Raw genomic sequence first — 20433 nt, forward strand, 5'->3', positions numbered from 1 at the left:
AGGACTTTCATGTCAATTTTGGATTCACATCTACGGGTGGGGAGCTGCAAGGGCTCCTTGCGAGGAAATGCTGCTGCTGGCAAAGGGTCTTCGCAGCTGCTGTCCCACTACTGGACAGCACGTCAGCACGCCCAGATCTGCTTCTAGTTGCAAAGGAGAAGCAAAAGGCTAAGAACTGATAAACTGGGGCAGGAATCCTTGTTTAACTGCTCCAGCGCCTGGAAAAAAGTCAGTTCAAAATGTATGGTAAGCACTGTGCACGTGTGGGTTTATTGCTCAGTCACACTATTAGGAGCAGGACATCTATATACATGACTAATATCTTCCAGCTGCTGCAATACCGTATAATCATGTGAAAGTTTTTAATTTAGGATTCTCTGGTTCACCAGCAGTTAAAGAGTAATATGGTGGAGGCAAGTAAAAACACACATCAGTAAAGAAAGACTCCTTTCCTATGTTACGGACTGCAACAAAATATCTCCATCTCTACAAATATCTCTACAAAAATATCTCCATCTTTTTTATCGCGTATGTTTACTTGTACTTCACTCAGCTTCACCACCAGGGCTGAGCTAGCTGAGGCTATTGTTTAAGACTTACCATCAAAAGCCGGTTTTTTTCCTAATTTTCCACGAAGTTGATCCTAATTTCCCTAGATGTTTTTAAAGCCAATTTTAGCAAAAGAAAAAGAAGAGCTGTACGCCTAACTCCCTACCTCGGCGCACTTGCTGCTGTTGCCTCCTCACCTTGGCCGCAGTCGTGTCCGGTCCGGCCGGGCGGGCAGAGGCACTGCCCCGAGGTCCGGTCGCAGGGCGCTCCCCCGCAGGGACAGGGCTGCCGACAGCCCGCCCCGAACGTCCCCTCCGGGCACTCTGCGGGGAAAACAGCGGGTGAAAACCGCCCCCTCCTCAGGTGCCTTTCCCAAGGGCGCGTTACCCACCCCCAGCCCCACACACCAAAGGAGCCGCTGGTTCCACGGGGAGAATCATAGATTAGAATCTTCATGGTTGGAAAGGACCTTTGAGATCATCGAGTCCAACCAAAAAACCTACAATCTCTGCCACTAGAGCGTGCCCTGAAGTGCCACATCTAGACGTTTCTTAAACACCTCTAGGGATGGTGACTCCACCACCTCCCTGGGCAGCTGTTCCAGTGCCTGACCACTCTTTTTGTAAAGTAATTCTTCCTAATATCTAATCTAAACCTCCCCTGCCGCAACCTCAGACCATTTCCTCTGGTCCTGTCATTATTCCCCTGGGAGAAGAGGCCAACACCCACCTCCCTACACCCTCCTTTCAGGGAGTTGTAGAGGGCAATGAGGTCTCCCTTCAGCCTCCTCTTCTCCAAGCTAAACATGCCCAGCTCCCTCAGCCTCTCACATGCCCTGGTCTCCAGACCCCTCCCCAGCCTGGTCGCTCTCCTCTGGACACGCTCCAGCACCTCAATGTCCCTCTTGTACAGAGGGGCCCAGAACTGAACACAGCACTCGAGGTGAAGCCTCACCAGTGCAAAGAGAAGCCCAGCTGTGAACAGTTTCCCTGCTGCAGAAGAAGACCACAGGCCTGGAGGTGACCGCACTGTTATCCCCACCTGCAGCCTCTTGCATTTAGGGGTTGACCTGCTGGAGAGCAGCTCTGCAGAGAGAGACCTGGGAGCCCTGGTGGACACCAAGTTGCCCATGAGCCAGCAATGTGCCCGTGTGGCCAATGGCCTCCTGGAGTGCATCAAAAAGAGCGTGGCCAGCAGGTGGAGGGAGGTCATCCTCTCCCTCTACTCCGCCCTGGTGAGGCCACAGCTGGAGCACCGGGTCTGGTTCTGGACCCCCCACTTCAAGAAGAACAGGGAACTGCTGGAGGGAGTCCAACAGAGGGCTACAAAGATGATCAAGGGACTGGAGCATCTCTGTGCTGAGGAAAGGCTGAGAGCCCTGGGGCTGTTCAGCCTGGAGAAGAGCAGACTGAGGGGGGGATCTCATCAATGCTTATCGATATCTAAAGGGTGGGTGTCAGGAGGATGGGGCCAGGCTCTTTTCAGTGGGGCTCAGTGACAGGACAAGGGGTAACGGGCACAAGCTGGAACACAGGAAATTCCATCTCAACATGAGGAAAACCTTCTTTGAGGGTGGCAGAGCCCTGGCACAGGCTGCCCAGAGAGGTGGTGGAGTCTCCTGCTCTGGAGATATTCAAACCCTGCATGGACATGTTCCTGTGCCACCTGCTCTGGGTGACCCTGATTTGGCAGGGGGTTGGACTGGATGACCTCCAAAGGTCCCTTCCCACCCCGGCCATTCTGTGATTCTGTGACTTCCCAGCTCTACCTTGATTCATCTGTTGGAGTATCGCTTCTCTGGGGGTGACTGTCCTTTCAACAAGTGTCTCTTCCTACAAGAGCGACCAGTCACATGCCCAGGAGCCAAGGCCAAACTGGTCTCCAAACTGTGAACACGATTGTCCCTCGCCCCTGCACCCCGGCGGGGCTCTGCCCCACGGCAGGGCTGTGCCCCACAGCAGCACTGCGGGAAAGGTGGGCTTTTGCTCTGCCGCCGAGACACACGGGCTCATCCCACGGGCATGAGAACAGCGGGTTCACAGCCCCCAAACCCGTGCCATCCCTTGAGTCCTAGAAGATGTTCTGAGAGCTTTTTACTGCCCTGGCTGAAAGCCTCTGGAATCCGGAAGCCAGGCTCTTAAGAGGCAGCAAGGTTTGCAGCAGGTACATCGATGTAAAGCAATAAAGGGGGAGCATCCTCATCCATGAGAGGAGTAAGCACTTTTCCTTCCCTCTGCTCCCAGTGCCAGGGTGGCACTGCTGGTACCAGAGCACTCACTTTGCTCTTTGTACCCCGTGACACGACTCAGCAATAGCTAATTACGCGCTGACTGAGGGCCTCAGACCTGAAGGCCCTTAAATCCTATTTGAGTCTCCCAGAAGAGCTCCATGCTTGCAGACCTTTTTGTTCACTTGAAGCCAATATTTCGTAAGGCTTCGGCAGACGCGAACACACCAGCATTCACAAATCAGGGAGGAAAAGCACACCAGCGCGTAGACTTCAACTGACACAGTGGAGTATTTGTTATTCCTCCTCTTTGCTAATTGATGGCAGATGTTTGTCTTCACCCTTTAATAATTTCCAGATCCGAACAACAGCCAAGAGCCTACTATTTCTATACAAATATTTGTGTTATTTCCTGTGACTCCCCCCTACAGGCTTAAGCTCCTTTCTTATTCCTTTTAAAAATATGCCGACGGAGAGCGCCCAGCCCGCCCAGGCGCCGTGTGGCTCTGAGGGCAGCAGCGTCCCGGCGCGCAGGGGGGCAGTGGGACCCCCGCCAGGGGCACAGGGCCTGCAGATGCTGCTCGCACCCCTCCTCCTAACGCTCCTCCTAACGCTCCTTGGCTCTGCCAGCGCCTGCTCGCACTGGACCTTTGTGTGGCCAGCCGCAGCTTTTGTTCTGACCAGCACACCAGCTATCTTCTACGGGGCGTGGGGTTATGCGAGATAAGCACGCGCTGTGCTAGCAGCTTAATTAGGTTAATAGTTGTAACTGCTGGGTTGGGTGTGGATGGGGTGCGTGGTTAAACATGAGTTTGTGCAGAAACTCCCGGGATGCCTGAGTGAAAATTCAGATGCTGACCACTGCAAGCCTCTTCGTGCAGTGTGCCATCTCTTCATGCAGTGTATCTTCTCTTCATGCAGTCTATCTTCCCTTCATGCAGTGTGCCTTCTCTTAATGCAGTGTATCTTCTCTTCATGCAGTGTGGCATCTCTTCATGCAGTCTATCTTCTCTTCATGCAGTGTGCCTTCTCTTCATGCAGTGTGCCTTCTCTTCATGCAGTGTGCCTTCTCTTCATGCAGTGTGGCATCTCTTCATGCAGCGTGCCTTCTCTTCATGCAGTGTGCCTTCAAGTGTGGACTTCACGAGTTCAGCTTTTTGTGTTTTCTCTCGGATCCAACCAGTTGAAGCGTGATTCAGAAGCAGACAGCCTCACAGGGGGAGGAGGTTGCCTTTTCAACCCTTGATCAGCTCCGAGGCCGGCAGAAGTTGTTTCCCAAGGACTGTGTTCATGTTTTGTAATCATCACCTCATGCCAATGACTCACTGTCATTAGGTTCACCCAAAACACCTTTGTTGGAGGAAAGTCACGCTCTCTGACACCCCAACTATCCCCCAGGATCCTGAAAAGCTGCACCCTCAGCGCCCGAGTGTCGCCCTGCACACCCAGAGCCGCGCAGGAGTTACCGCGCTGCCGACTGGCCCTTTATGTGAAGAGCAGAAAACTGCTCCAGGAGGGTCATACTGAGGCAAAAGTTTAAATCCTAATGTAAATTTTCTTTTCCACTTGAAGATCAAATAGAGTTTCAATATGGAATAGAGAATAGAGCGGAAAATATGATACCGTTCTGCTGGGCACGGATTGCCTGGAAGTAAAAGGACATCAAAGAGGGAGGAAAGATAACAAGATATCTATCACCTTCATCTACAAAAGCAAAGATGCCCAAGCGGCAGGATAAAGTGAGACCTTGTTCTCCTGTTCTGAATAAGCCCCATTATGTGTGAGAAATCCCGCTTCCCGCTTTGAAGAGGCTGCAGCGCGTTACGGAGCCCTGCAAATGGCAGCTCTGGTGTCCTCTAAAGCCATCGCAACTTCCCACTCCTTACACCAACTGCAGTGGGCGAGGGGGTCCGAGAGGAACTCAGGAGGCCCTTTCATGTTGTTTTGTGAAGAACAAGTCTGTATGTGTGCGGAAGGTGAGTTTGCAGCAGGCGCTGGGCCCCTGCCTTACCTTGGTCGCAGTCCTCCCCATGGTAGCCCGGGGGACACTCTTTCCAGCACTCTCCGGTGACATGGTCACAAGACACTTCTGGAGGGCAGCTACATTTCTTCTTGCAGCCATCCCCGTAATAGCCAGGGTCACAGTCTGTTAGCAGTCATAATTAAAAAGAAAGAAGAGCTGGCATTACTCGATGGGCCCTGGAAGAGCGCGCAGCCCCAGCTCGCAGCGCTGGGCACTGACCCGAGCCGCCGGCTGGGGACAGTGGCTGGATGAGGACCACCGTCCACATTTAGGGGCACTCCCACCCGGCTGGGCAGGTTCTGCGTGCTGACTTAATGTTACCGAGGCTGACAGCAAGGTTTGTCCCTCATCGAAATAACGAGAGCTCAGATTGTCTTAGGAGGGTGGAAAGCTGAGCTTTTCTCTAAGAAAAAGAGTTGGGGGGGTTCAGCCTGGAGAAGAGAAGGCTCCGGGGAGACCTTCCAGCCCCTTCCAGTCCCTAAAGGGGCTCCAGGAAAGCTGGGGAGGGACTCTGGAGCAGGGAGGGGAGCCATGGGACGAGGGGTGACAGTTTTACACTGAAAGAGGGGAGATTGAGATGAGATCTGGGGAAGAAACTCTTTGCTGTGAGGGTGGTGAGCCCCTGGCCCAGGTTGCCCAGAGCAGCTGTGGCTGCCCCATCCCTGGAGGGGTTCAAGGCCAGGTTGGACGGGGCTTGGAGCAGCGTGGTGTGGTGGGAGGTGTCCCTGCCCAGGGCAGGGGGGTTGGAACTAGAGGATCTTTAAGGTCCCTTCCAACCCAAACCATTCTGTGATTCTATAAAACGTGTTAGGGGGAAAGAGGCTGCGGGAGGAGAACGGGGGATGCTCCGTGAATGCTTCTTGGCAACTCACCCATCTCGCAGCGCTTGCCGCGGAAGCCGGGTTTGCAGCTGCAGGAGCCGTCCCTCTTGTCGCAGTCCTGCGTGTTCTGCTGCTCGCAGCGGCACTCTTCGGAGCAGCCGGGGCCGAACGCCCACTTGGGGCAAACTGGAAGCGGAGGGAAAGAGCCGGTCAGTGACCCGCGAGCAGAAACGACACAGGGCATGGGATAGAAACTTTCCCACCTGGTGCTGGCCCTTCCCAGGGATGGGACCCAGAAAGGCTGTGATCTAAGAAAAACATACACCTCATAAAAAAGCGGAGGACAAGCGTACCTAAATGGCAGTACCGTCCGTATAAGCCAGGATCGCACAGACAGGCTCCGTAAATCCGATGGCAACGACCCCGGTTGGCACAGTTGCACTTTTTCCTGCATTGTTTCCCAAAAAATCCTTTAGGGCACCCTAGTAATAGAGAGAGATTTTCTGGGAAGATGAGCTGATTTCGGCCCGTCATTTTCCACAGGAGAACCATACCAAACCTAAAGCTGTCCAAGAGCAGCAATGAACCTCGGCAAAGGATGCAGGGAGTGGGGACAGGACGGCTGGCTTGTTTCCTGAGCGGGAGCGTGTGTGTGTCTCTACGCAATACGGGAACGACAGGAGCGATCAGATGGGCTACACCAGCTCAAACTCGGATAGCTTCAGCCGCCGGCACTGCATCCACGGTCCACGCACAGTGCATTTCACTCGCTGCCACTCGCCAGCCCCGAGGGCGCCCACCAGCTCCGCACCTCGCCCGGGGACACTGGCTGGGGAGGGACATACCCTGCAGGGCTCGGAGAAGGCAAGCTTTTCATAGGGGAGAAAGTAATCCATGGGGCAGTTCCTACTGATAAATAACAGTGATATTTGCACTATCAAGAGAATAAAATTATTGTTCTTTCTCTGTTATGCTAAAGATCTTAATATTAGAAGCACATGGCAGACAGACAGTGTCAGCAGAAAGCTCCAGCCAGCATCTGTCCAGGCAGCACGTGCCTCCTCCCGTATGACAGGAACCGCAGAGAGTTTAAGCAGAGGAAATGGCACCCTGGGACAACAGACCAGTTCTTCATTGTTTACCTTAATCTCACCTTCCTTTTTTTTTCTCTGTACCCCTCAATCACCTCCTTCCTACAGAAAGAAAAGGTCGGGGTATCTCTTGCATTCGTTTACATTCTGCTTCGGTCTCCTCCTTCAGTAATAGCTCCCAGATGCTCCTAACCATTTCTCTGAAGTCATTTTGTCTGAATCTCTTATCGTCTCCCTCTTTCTGTGTTTTTAGATTATGTCACCCAGATTTCAACTCTTTGGGAGAGCAAATACCTACCAACAGCAAGTGACACCTCCTTTTGCAGTACTTCGGGTAACTGCTGTTGTCACAACTTTCCAATGCTTTGGCTTTTCCTCAGTGGAAAATACCTCCACAGTTCTGTAAATTTATTGAATTTCCATTTCTGACATTCTTTTCTGTGTCTGCCACTGAATGTGGCAGACGGCTGCCCATGTCGCTGCTGAGCAGCAAACAGGAACTGCAACAATCTTCCAGTGCAAAGACAAGGCATACTACCTGCAGCACTGTTTTGTGGGTGAAGAATCCCCTTTACCGTCTTTTCCTTATTAAAAGGACATTTTTCCACACAAGACTAGGTGACCCACGGAGTCAGACGGAGCAGGGCTGTGTTAGCGCCACTCACACTGGGACGGGGCAACAAAAGGGTTGAAAGATGCTTTCAGTGCCCAGCTGCAAAGGCAGCGCTGTCAGGTATTCCATGGAAAATATTTTAAGGCTTCTGAGAAGCACAACTGGAACATCAAAGAGTGGCATCAGGGATGGCCGTAACAGCCATTTATCAAATTACATCAAATGCTCTACTAACACATTGAGAGAAACAGGAAGGGGCCACTTCTGCAGGCGCGGGAGCATCACTCGCAACTCACTGTGGCTGTTTCCTTGTAGGAAAACGTTTTGGGGAGAAAAAGGAAAGTGGAAGGGAGGCCCCAGTGTTGTGTGCCCGATGTCAGGGCCCCCCAGAGATGCCGTCCTGCCTTTTCGCAGTGTGGTGAGACATCCCACCGCCCACCCAGGGTTGCGGCGAGAAGGTTGGGGATCACCCCCAGCGTGGTGAGGGCGATGGAGAGCCATGGGCTTACCGTCTTGGCAGAGCTCGCCGGCCACACCGGGGGGGCAGCGGCAGGCGCCGGTGGCGGGGTCGCAGGTGCCCCCGTTCTGGCAGCGACAGGCCATGCTGCAGTTCCTGCCGAAGGTGCCGGCCGGGCAAGCTGGGGCGACAGGGAGAGGAGAGGCTCAGACGGCCGCCGCAGCCCCCGCACCGCCGCCGCCTCCGGCATCCCCGAGCCGGGAGGAGAGGAGCTCATCCCACCGGCATCACTCACTCTGGTTGCAGAGGACGCCAGTCCAGCCCGCCAGACAGTCGCAGCCGGTGCCCTCCGCGTTGCACGTGCCCCCGTTCTGGCAGTCCTCGCAGGTCAGGCTGCAGTCGGGGCCGAAGGTGTGCTCCAGGCAGACTGCAAGGAGAGGCACTGCCCGTGAAAACCCTTCCCCAGGGCTGCCGCGGCATCTCCGAGAGTTTGGGCAGGGAAACCCGCCATATGCGGGCTGCGGCAAAGCTAAATGCATCTGTGCTGTAACACAGGTCCTGCGTACATAGAAAAGGCACTCGACAACTCTTGTTGCTCACCAAACACAAATAAACCCAGCATGCGCGATTAATTCTGGAGACTTCCAAGGAAAGTACGTCATTTACCAGCGCTGCAAAATGCCCACCAAATTTTTCTGAAAGTGTGTGCTCTCCTCTTGCTTCCATCTCTTCCTCCTCTTCATCATAGTCATCATTAAAGAGCTGGGTGAATTCATCTCGCAGGATTGCCACGTGAGGGATTGGGCGGATAACGGGGCGCTGACCATCCAGAGCTTCCACAGGGTGCTCGATCGCTGGGGAAGCAGGAGACGACAACGTCAGAGTGGGAAAAGAGACAAGATCTCCAAGAGCTGAATAGCAGGACAGAACCTCTGTAATAAGAAAGGGAAACCAGCAATATCTGTGCTGGGTCGGTGCATCTGATCTGGCATGGTTTGCACCACCAACCTCTATATTGACGCCTCTAAAATTTTTGCAACTTGTTTGCTTGTTTGTTGTGGCTGGAATGGGCACGGGCCAGCTAAGTGACTTCAAAATCTATGGGAGAAGCTTTGATCTTGATCTCGACCTTGACACACAGCTCTGGCTTCTCAGGTCGCTGAGCTCACACTCACCCCATCACCTTCGCTCTGTGTTTTTCTGACCAGAGCCACTCGGCTTCTTTGCGTTTTCTGGTAAGTTGTGGGGTTTTTTTCTGGAAAATTCATCAATCTAACAAAATTAGGCAATGCATCTCCTTTTGGAAAGAGCATCTGTCAGGTACAGCTGCTGGTTCCCTTCCCTTGCAGGGCAGGCAAGGGTTAAACGCCGGGCAATCAAGCCGAGCAGAGGCACACTTGGGAGCCAGGGCAGGGGCTGAAGACCTATAAAAGCCACCAGCTGGAGGGGGCTCAGGTGTTTTGCCAGAGCAGGGGGGTGTGAGTGCTGCTCCTCTGGGTCCAGACCTCCAAAAGCCTTTCCAGGGGCCTGGGTAACGCTGCTGGGGGCCGGTGGCTGAAGCGAGTGGGGTGTTGGCCGCCCTGTAAGCGAGTAAGTTGGGCAATAGTTGGGCTTGGTGATGGGATAAAAATAATACTGCTTAAAAAAAAAAAAGAAGAAATCCATTATTTCCTATAAGGGAAAAACTGTAGAGGCTGGTGACTGTGGAAAGGGGTCTGGTTCTTTGGTTGGTGTGGAGTCATCGCTGCAGACTACTGTAAGTGTAGCTGTGCCAAAATCCCTTAGATTTCTTTGGGAAGGCTGGAATAGGACTGGCCCTGTCAGGGGAAAAAGGTGGTGTGTGGGGCTAGTGAGCTGTAGCCTGCGCTGGCCCTGGCTCTGCTGGGGGGAGCAGGGTGAGTGACAGCTCCCCCTCACCCCCGCAGCGCAGGGACGATGCACTTACAGACACAGCTCCTTCGGTCCTCATCCAGCTTGTATCCAATCTCGCAGCCGCACTGGAAAGACCCCAGCTGGTTCTGGCATGTGTGTTCACATCCACCGCCATCGGAAGAGCACTCATCCACATCTAGAAAACACGGGATGCTCCAGCGTAACGGGAGCTGGCCCTCGGTACAGGACAGGGGGCCAGATACGTTTCTGCCCCCGGAGCAGGCTGATGGCATCCTCTCTGGGAGTCATGGGAAGCCATCCGACTCCAAAAACTGAGTGAGACTGCCCAAGCGGTTCAGGGAGCCCTGGGTTTCAGCTCACATCTCTCACTAACTGTGTAGAAAGAGGTGGGTAAACCTGGGGTTTCACCTGTGAAATCTCATCGGAGAGCTTTGGTAGTGAGAACAACCCATCAGGAGGAAAAAAAAAGTCCCAAATTCTTTATGCTAAGAAGACAACTCATCAGAGAGCTGACAGGAGAACTGCTATGAGCTGGGAGAAACTGGAGGAAACGCCTGGCTGTTCACAACCAGGTAGGACAATTTCTTGTTCTCTTTATTAAACGCTTGTGTTAGTCACTGTCTTGGCTGTATTTTATACAGACGTTTTTATTTGCCTGTATCTCTTGGGTGAAAATGATGGGCAATGTTGTCCTCTGGGGTCGAACATAAAATTATTTCTATGAATTGGAGGAGTCGGACCTGGACCGACTGACTTTGAGATATCCTGGTTGGAATCCAGTGTGTTCAAAAGCCCCCTTGCTACTCCTCAGTTGTGCCGGCCTAGTGCACGGGTTAAAATAGCCGCGTTGCCTTAACAGCAAGTAAACTGAGGCGGCTGACAAAATACAGAAAACCAGAATGAGAGGAGCCCGTTCCGTGCGTGTCTCCTGCCGTGCTGCAAGGCTGCTTTGCCTGCAGGAGTCCGGCTAGATGTTTCTGCTTACCATCACACCCACAGCCATCTGCGCCGAGCCTGTATCCAGCGTAGCAGGCACACTCGTAGCCCCCGGGGTAATTGTAACAGTCTTGCTGACAACAGTGAGAACCATTGTCACATTCATTGATATCTAAATAAAAAACAAAGGGCACTGGGTATTAATACACGTCTAGATTTGCAGTGGTGACAGTACTTGTTAAAATTGCTCCGTGACTAGTTCTGGTAAGATTTGACTGCTCTGAGTGCCAAATGCTGAGCTAGTGTTCTTGCTTTCCTCTGAAATAAGTGACTTTATGTTAACAGATCATCCTTGGCAACGTGCTCCCCAGCCAAGAGAGGAATCCTGAATCCTACGGGCCTGTGGGAAGTTAACCGTGATTTTCAGTTTGAGACTGTTCTTAAAGGTTCTGCGTGATTCCAACTGTAACACTGACTCTTGCTGTTGGATTTGCCCTGTTACAAACACCGTTGTCGATGGGTGAGAACTGCACGACTCCTTCAAACCGCCTCAGAGCGCAGTCTCTGAAGGATGGGCTCTGATAACCGGGAGAAAGCAGAGATCCTGCACTCTAAATTTCAAGCCCCTTCTATTTATGGGCCTTCATTTGCCCACGATGAAGTGAACTATCGCAGTGCCCGTGTAGTAGTGGGGCCTGTGAAGCATCCCCCGCCACCAGAGGAGGCTGGACCAAGGAGGTATCTGGCAGGAAAACAAATAGCACTGCTGGGCTACAAATGACCTGGGGATTTTGGGTTCCTCTCCTCTGTGCTCCCCTTGGCACAAGCAGCAGCCTGCTAAGGAGTCTGTTCCGAACAGATGCCCTGGACAGATGTTCTCCTTGAAAAGTGCAGGAAGAAAGTGGTACCGAACAAAGAAGAAACAAATTCAAGAATTGTTTCCTGAGTAATGTGAACTGCAACTCTACACAGCACGGAAATGTGTAAGTACTGTTTTGCATCACTAAACGCTGTTACTTTTTGCTCGAAACCTCCTATTTGCTGGTTTTACAGAAAGAGAAGTCTTTAGGTATAAGTGCCTCAACGCACTGCCTGAGGCACAGACCCTCCACTAACCTGCAGGAAGGGCACCAGGATTTTATAGAATCACAGAATGGTTTGCGTTGAAGGGACCTTAAAGATCCTCTAGCTCCAACCCCCTGCCCTGGGCAGGGACACCTCCCACCAGCCCAGGTTGCTCCAAGCCCCGGCCAACCTGGCCTTGAACCCCTCCAGGGATGGGGCAGCCACAGCTGCTCTGGGCAACCTGGGCCAGGGGCTCACCGCCCTCACAGCCAAGAATTTCTTCCTGAGATCCAATCTAAATCTCCCCTCTTTCACTTTGAAACCGTTTCCCCTGGTCCCATCATTACACTCCCTGATAAAGAGTCCCTCCCCATCATTCCCGCAGGCTCTAAGCTGTTTCTTACAGCTTCGGGCTGCCTGAGGGATGGAAGCACCCCCCAGCCTTGGAGTCCGAGCCACAGCCCCGTGGCAAGCACAGGAGGCAACCACAGCCCACACCGGTGTGGGAAGTGTCTGTCTAGTGAGCGCTACGGGGGGTTTGTGACCGGGTATTTGCTGCAAAGGGCTGGGAGTAACGCAGTACGAAGTGCATGCCTCAACTTTATAGCACTGAGGGAGCTCGCGGAGCATTTCTCCCTCACCTCTCCATTGACACATACATTATAGAACCGGATGGGGCTGAGCTACACTTGGCTTGCAGCTACTGACTCGCCCACATCACTCATTTCCTCAAATTACACTGCTGCTGCCTTTGAGATAACAGGCAAGACGGTACGTTTCCAGCATCATCCCTTCTAGACGCAGGCTTAGAGAGATGCGAGTCCCTGTATCTGCCAGCGCTGCCTTAGACCAGTTTCAGCAGGGCAAAACTAACTAGTTCTGAAGTCAGCATTTGCTCTCCAAGTAGGTCTTGAGTGGAGGATTGAGGATGTCCTCAATTAGAGCAATGTCTCATCTGCTCCTAATTTGCATCTGCATCTAGCCTTGTTAACCTGTTTGTGGTGCATATCCACATAGGAACTAACACAGGGAGATCCTCATCATTACTTGAGATGTGCTTGTGAAAACAGGATCTGTACCTTTCCCCTTGCCTTACCAGTGCACGTCTTCTGGTCCTCTTCAAGCCGATAGCCAAAGTTACAGGTGCAGACTGGGCCAGAGCTGGTGTGGTGGCACGTATGGGAACAGCCACCATTGTTGGCTTCACAGCTGTTCACAATCTCCATTTCTATCCCTGGAAAAGGCACACTGGTTAGGATCCTTCCCCTGGCGCTGTGCCCGAGCAGGCACCCACAGCAGCTTCCAGCACGTGCATTTTTGTGTGCGCAGCCCTGCTGAGAAGTGATCTGCAGTGGGGAAAGGATGAAAATAGTTTTGCGCAGAGGCCGCTGCTGCGCTGGGAAGTGATGTGTAAAAATAAACCCATGGATCCCAGGCAACGTCCCACGTAGCCTCCGAGGGCCGGAGCAGTGGAGCAGGCTCTGGACAATCTCTGAGATGAACCAGACTGCAGACAAAACTGCTCCCATTCCTGACAAGCTGCAGTATGTGCTGCCAACCAAAAGTTGGCTCAGCCTTCCCAAGTACAGAGCTGTGCTGATGCCAGCTAGAATTGGGAACAGCAGAATCCAGCTCACGACGGAAACATCCAGATGCCTACAGCTAGAAATGTTAGTTACTGACATGTCAAAAATGGTAGGCGCAAACATCAATAGCAGCCATATATCTTCTTAGCTTGGCAAAGTTTATGTAAACTTAAGTCTAGTTAATTAAGCTTTAAACTAAAAGGAACTTGTACCATGGAGTTGTGACTCAGTCACGAACCCCAGAAAAACAATTTCTGCCTTCAAGAACATTTTTGAGTTTTTAGTGTGTTCAGACCCAAAGAGGCTGAAAGAAGGGGGGCTTGATGCTTCCCAATGGATTTGCGCCTGTCAAAACCAAAAGCTGTGCCATGGTGGAACAGTCTTCCAGATTTCCCAAAATGAATATAGTCCCTCTGCCTTTTTCCTTTTCATGCAAGAAGAACCAGGGTTTTGCATAAAAGAAACATTCTGGAAGGGGCAGGGAGAAACACTTTCATGCAAGAAGGCTACTTAATTCTGTAGTTGGCACCAAAGCAGAGGTATTGTCAGTGGTTGTGGCAATGAGTCTTAACTGAGGAGACACATTGGAACATGAGTGGGGCTTGTGCTTCCACTGTCCCTGCTGTCACAAGTGACCCTCCAGGGCCGGCGTCTCTTACCAGGGGCTTACCTGGAAAACTGAGACTTGAGCAGCAATAGAGCTAAGCTTTTTCTCACCTGGGGGACAGTAGCTGAAGCCACGCAGGGTAATCTCCTTGCTGCATAGTCACAGTGCTAGGTGAGGAGGTAGCTAAGAATTATTAGGCATAGGCCTGGCTTCCTAATCCAACCCTCTGTAAGCCTTGCTGGCTATCGTACATCTTCACCCCAACAGCTGAAGGTAAACGTGCAGTTGACCTGAAACTGAGCTATGGGACACTTTTTTACAGGATCTGCAGTGTGGGATAAACCATGTTCCTAGGAAGAAAGGTGTGTACAGGCTTAGGCTCTTAAATAGCGTCTCATCAGTCTGGTTCCTCACGTTGCTCTCAGCTTGATGCCCTCCAAGACCCATTTATGGTCTGCAAAGCCTTACCCCCAGACCCTTGTCCGGCTCCCAGGGAGAGCTGCAGGAGCTGCACAGGTGGAGCATCACGGCTTCCAGTAACACCAGCTGCCAGCACTGGGACTGCCAGGGTGGCTGTCAGCTGGGAGGGGGCTGCTAGCGGTAGATGCTGATGGCTCTGCTTTGGACTGTCCCTGCTGGTGTGGATTAGCTGAAGGAAGATGGCTATCTGGCCATTTATGACAGTCTGGCTCACTCTTGCATAAGAGTGTTTATTTCTTTTCTTGATGGGAGCAGATGTGATCACTTCACTAGCTCAATTCCTCCCTCAGTTACACATCTGCAGCTGACTGAACTCATCCAACAAAGTCCCCAAGAGCAGAACTTGGCCTATTTGGAGCCAAATGGCTCCAAATAAATTGCCTAAACCAGCAAAAGTAGCTTCATGGTAACTTTAAAGATCAGACAAAGTTTTTTATCTTGGTGGGAGAGTAAACAGCGCCAAACCTGCTTGTGAAATTCTTCAAAAAAAAGATTGCTGTAACTTGGCCCCGCCAATTGGCAGAGGAGAGCGCGCAGACACTGGCCTGCAGAGCAGCCCTGAGCGGGGCTGCAGGCAGTACTCACGGTAGCATTGCTTGCCATCGGCCCCCAGCTCGTAGCCCGGGTTACAGGTACACTTGAAGGAGCCGCGAGTGTTGAGACACTGGTGTGCGCACGTGGCTTGTCCCGTCAGACATTCGTTCACGTCTGCAAGAGATGAGCAGTCTATAAGCAAAGCGGGTAGAGCCACAAACCTTCTTTCAAAGGGACAACTGTTTCTATCTTCAAGTTTTTCACTGTTTTCTTGCACTCTGTGTTCTTCACTGGGGCCTGGTCCAACAAAGTAACAGAGCTAAGAGCTCAGAATTACTGCAAAGCTTCCTAGGAAATGGGATCACATGAAACTCGAGTGCTGTTCCAGCCAACTCGAGCAGGGCTCTTGGACAGACACCAACAGAGCACTTTCATGCCACCCCCCCAGAAGGCTTGTGCATCCCTCTCTCAAACTCACAAGCGCTGATAGTCACTCTGAGCACTACTCCACCCCCGACACACAGTTGTTTGTCTCCCTGAGAGCTTTGCGGGAGGCAGTTTACCTTCACAGGCCTTATTGTCGGGCGCCAGCCGGTAGCCGGGGTGGCACTCGCAGCGCGCTGTCCCGCGGTGGTTGTGGCAGCGGTGCATGCAGCCCCCGTTCCTGTCGGTGCAGGGGTTCCTCACTGCGGGCCAAAGCAGAAGAGGCAGGCTTGTTTCGCACTAATCCCGGCTTTTATTGGCATTACGTTTATGGGAGATGAGAGCACCGAGCAGTTATGCCTAGCAAAAAAAGTCTGCGATCTGTGAGGGACCGTCCTCCAGCAGGCAGAAAGTCTCTGCTACTGCTTAATGCTCCATCCAGGCAGGAGGATTTACATGGTGTGATATCCTGCAAAAGGCAGGCACTAATCTGAGTAAAACCTCTCCAGCAGCAGCTTGGCATGGGCATGTCCCTCCGCAGAGATTACAGAGCGAGTACGAGGCAAATTTCCTTCAAGTGCTCCTCGCAAGAGGCTTGCCGATGCCCGACCTGCTCCGGGACCCGCACAGATCCTGCAAAACCCGGCCGACTGCTGCATTTTTAATACCCCCGTTGTTCCTTTTCCCTTAGCAACTTCACAGCTAAAGACTTCCCTCCTCCTCCTTCTCGAATGCCAACTGCTCTGAATGAGGAGATTAAACTCCTGCTCTACATCCCCTCCAGCGTCTCTCCCTCCTGCAGCCGGGAGCGGGTCAGCCAGAAAGCTGTCTGCAAGCAGAGGGAGAAGATCCCGTCCCGCTGCGACACGCTGCTCTTCCTCCTCTTTCTCAGGAGTGTGTGCCTTCATACAACTTCATTTTTGTTGGCTACGCTCCTTGCGCTCTTCCTTCCCTTGCAGAATAAGCTGCGGGGTATGTCTGTGGCAATATAACACGCAGAGTTTTTACGGGAGAGGAACTCCCCGCTCTGAGCTATTTGACATCTGAGCGTGCAAGTGGATGCTCCCGGTTCCCCCCAGCTCCCGGCTGCCCCCCGAATAACGGGCCAAAGCGCAGCTCTGCCTCCCCAGCTCCCCGCGGGTGCTCGAGGGGACTCACGGACGCAGCGTTTGCCGTCTTCCCGCAGCTGGTAATTGTGCCGGCAGCGGCACTGGTGCTGCGCCAGCGTCACCTGCACGCAGTCGTGTTCACAGCCGCCGTTGTTGAGGGCACACGTGTTCACAGCTACGAGGCAAAGGGACACAACGGTCATCACCAAAATAAGGGGACCAGGGCAAACGGCGCACACTTACGCAGAGCACTGCTAATGAGGATTTAAAATCGGGTGCTGAAGCGAGAAGTTTGTGGCAAATTTTTGAAGCGTGCTAAATGGGAGCCGTTGGTGCAAAACTCAGTGCTGTGCGTAGCGCAGGGGAGAGGCCGCCCACCATCGTGCTGGAGAGGGACCTCGGGCAGGGCCCCCCGAGACGGGGACCCTTGCCTTGAAAGGTAAGATCGGCTCACCAGTGCCGGGTAGCAGCTTAAAATCGCTCTTTTCTACAACAAGAGCTCCTGAGAGGTGAGCCCAGGACGTGGGGTCTGGGCTGACACCCAGCACGCTCCCAGGCAAGCATCAGCCCCTGCGACGGGTGCCCGTGCCAGCAGGCAGGCTTCTTGCGCGGCGTTATGGCTGAAATTCTCCTAATTTTGTTCAAAGTCAGTGACTGCAGGTGCAGTGCCACCGCTAGATCAGCTTAACTACTGCTCGGAGAGAGTTGTGCTCGGGCGTATTCAGGTTTGCTTGTAACAAAATGATAGGGAACACTGAGTTTCTGGCTCCATACCATGCTAAAGACACCGATCACACAGGGCAAGGCCCAGCAGGTACCGTCAGTTCCTCTGGGAATGTTTAAGGAAAAAATGTTTTGCGATGCATTCTGCACATCCGCACTCCCACGGGGTGTAACCACCCCCGGCGCGGTGCTTCGACTGGGAGATTTCTCCACGGGAGTCGGGACGCCTGTGCCCGTCCACGCCGCCAGGAGCCGATGCTGGAACCAGCAGAGCCGGAGCGCTCAGAGATGCGCTGGCGGGAACCGTGACTTCATCCTAAGCACAGGCGGGACTGGGAATCGAGATTCCCGACTGGAGTTCCTGGCCCTGCCACAGCCTTTCTGTGTGGCCTTGCGCAAGGCGCTTTCCTGCCCAAAGGATTTCAAACAGTCAGAAAACAGAAGGTTTTGCCTAGGCTACGGCAGAAAACAGATCTTGTGACCAAACATGTGGACTATCTTCTCCTTACGCGCTTGCTATCATTAATCAGCCTTAAAATAGCCTTCTCCTCCCCTCTCTCTCTGTTTTATAATCCGGGAGTTCTCTGCAGGATAAGCAACAAAAGCCGGATGGATGTTTCACTGGAGATGTGCGCACCTTGCAACCAGCACACGGGCAGAGTTCGCCTGCTTGTTTTTCCCAGGCTGACGCTACCCGGGAGCACTCAGCTCGTACCCAGGAAAAAAAAAATTGAGCTAGAAAACAAAGCAGGGAAGGACTTTCTGGAGAGGGATGCACAGACTCCGGTAGATAAGCCATCTTGGGGTAATTACGTGCCTCTAAAGGGATGAAAGTCTCCTCTTAGACCACTGTGCGTCTCCTGAGGTAGCCTACCTACTCCTTAATCGGTGAGCATCCCAAACAGACTGCTCCAAAGAGCGGCGTCCCTTACGGGAACTGGCAAATTGGCCTTTAAAGTCTCTTCATCCTCTTGGGAGACATGGATGGGCATGAAGCACATAACATATCAGAGCTGCATGGGTGCGACGCCGCTAAAACCCGGCCACGGCCCGAGACGGAAACCCAGACCTGGTTTCCATGAGCAGAAGGGTACGATGAGTTGTGGTCTCACACCTTTCTGACCTATTTTTCAAACTCCAGAACAAAGCAATGTGCTGACTCTGAGGAATCTTACAAGAAGGCTAAAAATATCTCTAAGGAGAAACATCTCTCCACGAACTAACACTTCAGGTAATCCCAGTGCCCTCCACAACCGCCGGAGCTTTGCTGGGCCGGCGAGCCTGCGGAGCACGTGCTGCCGAAAGCCTCGGCTGTTAACGAGGTCTCTGGCTCCCCGGGGCAGCGGGGTCTGGCCGACACCGCGCGGGCAGCGCGCCTGGCGGCGGGCACCAACGCCTCGTCCCAGCGTCCAAACGAGGAGATTTCCTACAGACCAAGCACTGCAAGTAATTTGATTAAGCCTCTCGTGTACGTTAGTGAAATACAAATACTCGGCACGGGAGGAAAAGAAAAAGGCAAAGCTGTATATTCTATTTTTTTCCTGCACGCGGTTCTCCTGCAAAAAATATGCCTTGACTCAGAGCTGAGGAGCTCTCTCATTTCAAACTTTTAAATACCAACGTCCCTTTGTATGCCTCTAATTAACTGAACAACATATTTGGGGGGAATAAAAGTGACTTAGTAAGGTGGAAGTACTGCCGTGCACAACATAGGGCTGGAGCAAGAACTACCAGTTTATGTTAGTTGTGCTGACATTGTGTCCTTTAATCCATTTGAAAGGAAACAACAGAAATACTCGACGTTCCTGAAAAGTTATGGGTCAGAGTTACAGTACTCAAGCTTCAGCAGAGATGGGTGGTCATTTTAAAATATTCTGATATATTAAAGTGTTTAATAACATATATTCAAAAATACCCATAAATAACGTGCTTGTTCTTCTTGCAGTGTTTTCTTTTTTTAAAAAAGTAAAACAATGCTAATGACTGCCAAAACATTCCTTCATATGGGAAAAGTACTGGGCCAATATATAATGAGCCAACACATCCTACATCTAAAATAGCCTCCCAGTATGCAGTGATTCGATGAATTTGCAGTCTAAATAACCGCCCTCCTTGCACACCTCTAAAAGACAACTTTTCAGAGTGGAAAAAATTGAAGTCCAGGTTCTTCTTTATCATACAAAATTCAAGCAGACAGAAATCCTGTAAGGTTGGATACAGCAGACCTTCCAAAAGGATTATTTCTACGTGTAAGATCATCAACACGTCTCTCTGAGGCACAATACCCGCCCGACGCCCCACGGCAGGCGTGTAAGGATGGAGCTTTGCAATGGCAAAACCCATTCCTCGAAAGGCAGAGGAAATTTCAGACACACCTGGCAACACTTGAGCAGGGTACGGATAAGGACAAAAAGGACACACGTTCCTCTACCAGCGCATCCTCCTTGGCCAAGGCCTCTCACACAACCGAGCGCCAGAACCACTTACGCAGACTTTAACCGACACCATTTGGGGATCGCTAAGAGAATGTAAAAGGTGAAGCGGCAGGAGAACAGGGGTCTTGCAGAGCATTTTCTTTCCTCTTGTGTTTCTTTTAGTGAGGCTTATTTGCTAGCAAATGTGCTCCTCAAGACTAGTAACCCCATCTGAGCCTCCCCGTTCTGCGACTGCACATGATGACGAAGGGGCCGGCGCGCGCTGTGGGCTCAGCCATCGCGGGGACGTTCCAGACCACTACGGGTAATGGGAACCAGCAGTCCTTTTCTGCCAAGAGACTTATGTACAGGGAAGAAGTAGTCGGAATCTCAGGCTATATGGTGCTCGTAAGCTATATGGCACTCGCGGCACACGCACAATGAAAAGAGCAAAGCAACCGCGTCCTGCGGCATCCTGCAGAGCCACCTGCAGAGCACCGGCGTTTTGCTAAGACACGAACTAATTCAATTTAAAGGTCGGGAATAATAAGACAAAACAAATGAAACACGTTACAATTGTTCTGGGTGTCTTTCCACCAAAGCAAGGGCCTTCTAATTCTGGGTCTCCTTAGCTGGCTTCTTGCACAGTAACAGCCAGTAGACCTCACTGCTGGCCTTGTTCTAATTACTGCTGGTTTTTTTTTTCTGTTTACAGAACTGCTCTAAAAATATTTCCATTCCCAGATGCTTTTCCTAGCTTAACATTTCTGTGACAACGTTGCCAAATCCAGTGTCATCTTCTACATCACACAGATTTTTGTAATTAAAGCTCAGACAGATTTTCCACAGATGATATTTCATCGTCTGCAAGAGGGACGTTGC

The 20433-nt window shown here is 52.1% G+C and overlaps 1 protein-coding gene across 2 annotated transcripts in view; it reads right to left on the minus strand.

Annotated features, from left to right (window-relative positions):
* Window positions 1–20433, minus strand: part of MEGF6 (multiple EGF like domains 6) — a 109798-nt gene that overhangs the window by 15504 nt on the left and 73861 nt on the right. For both annotated transcript variants that reach the window (XM_074560416.1, XM_074560417.1), the window contains 13 exons: window positions 16464–16589; window positions 15446–15568; window positions 14934–15056; window positions 12772–12909; window positions 10660–10782; window positions 9727–9849; window positions 8468–8635; window positions 8077–8208; window positions 7834–7962; window positions 5974–6102; window positions 5672–5806; window positions 4788–4922; window positions 747–872 (listed from right to left, as the gene is read on the minus strand). In XM_074560416.1, coding sequence (XP_074416517.1) covers window positions 747–872; window positions 4788–4922; window positions 5672–5806; window positions 5974–6102; window positions 7834–7962; window positions 8077–8208; window positions 8468–8635; window positions 9727–9849; window positions 10660–10782; window positions 12772–12909; window positions 14934–15056; window positions 15446–15568; window positions 16464–16589 — 1710 coding nt within the window. The remainder of the gene's footprint in view (window positions 1–746; window positions 873–4787; window positions 4923–5671; window positions 5807–5973; window positions 6103–7833; window positions 7963–8076; window positions 8209–8467; window positions 8636–9726; window positions 9850–10659; window positions 10783–12771; window positions 12910–14933; window positions 15057–15445; window positions 15569–16463; window positions 16590–20433) is intronic.

The sequence above is a fragment of the Larus michahellis genome, chromosome 16 (genome assembly GCF_964199755.1).
Source record: "Larus michahellis chromosome 16, bLarMic1.1, whole genome shotgun sequence".
Classification (NCBI taxonomy): Eukaryota; Metazoa; Chordata; class Aves; order Charadriiformes; family Laridae; genus Larus; species Larus michahellis.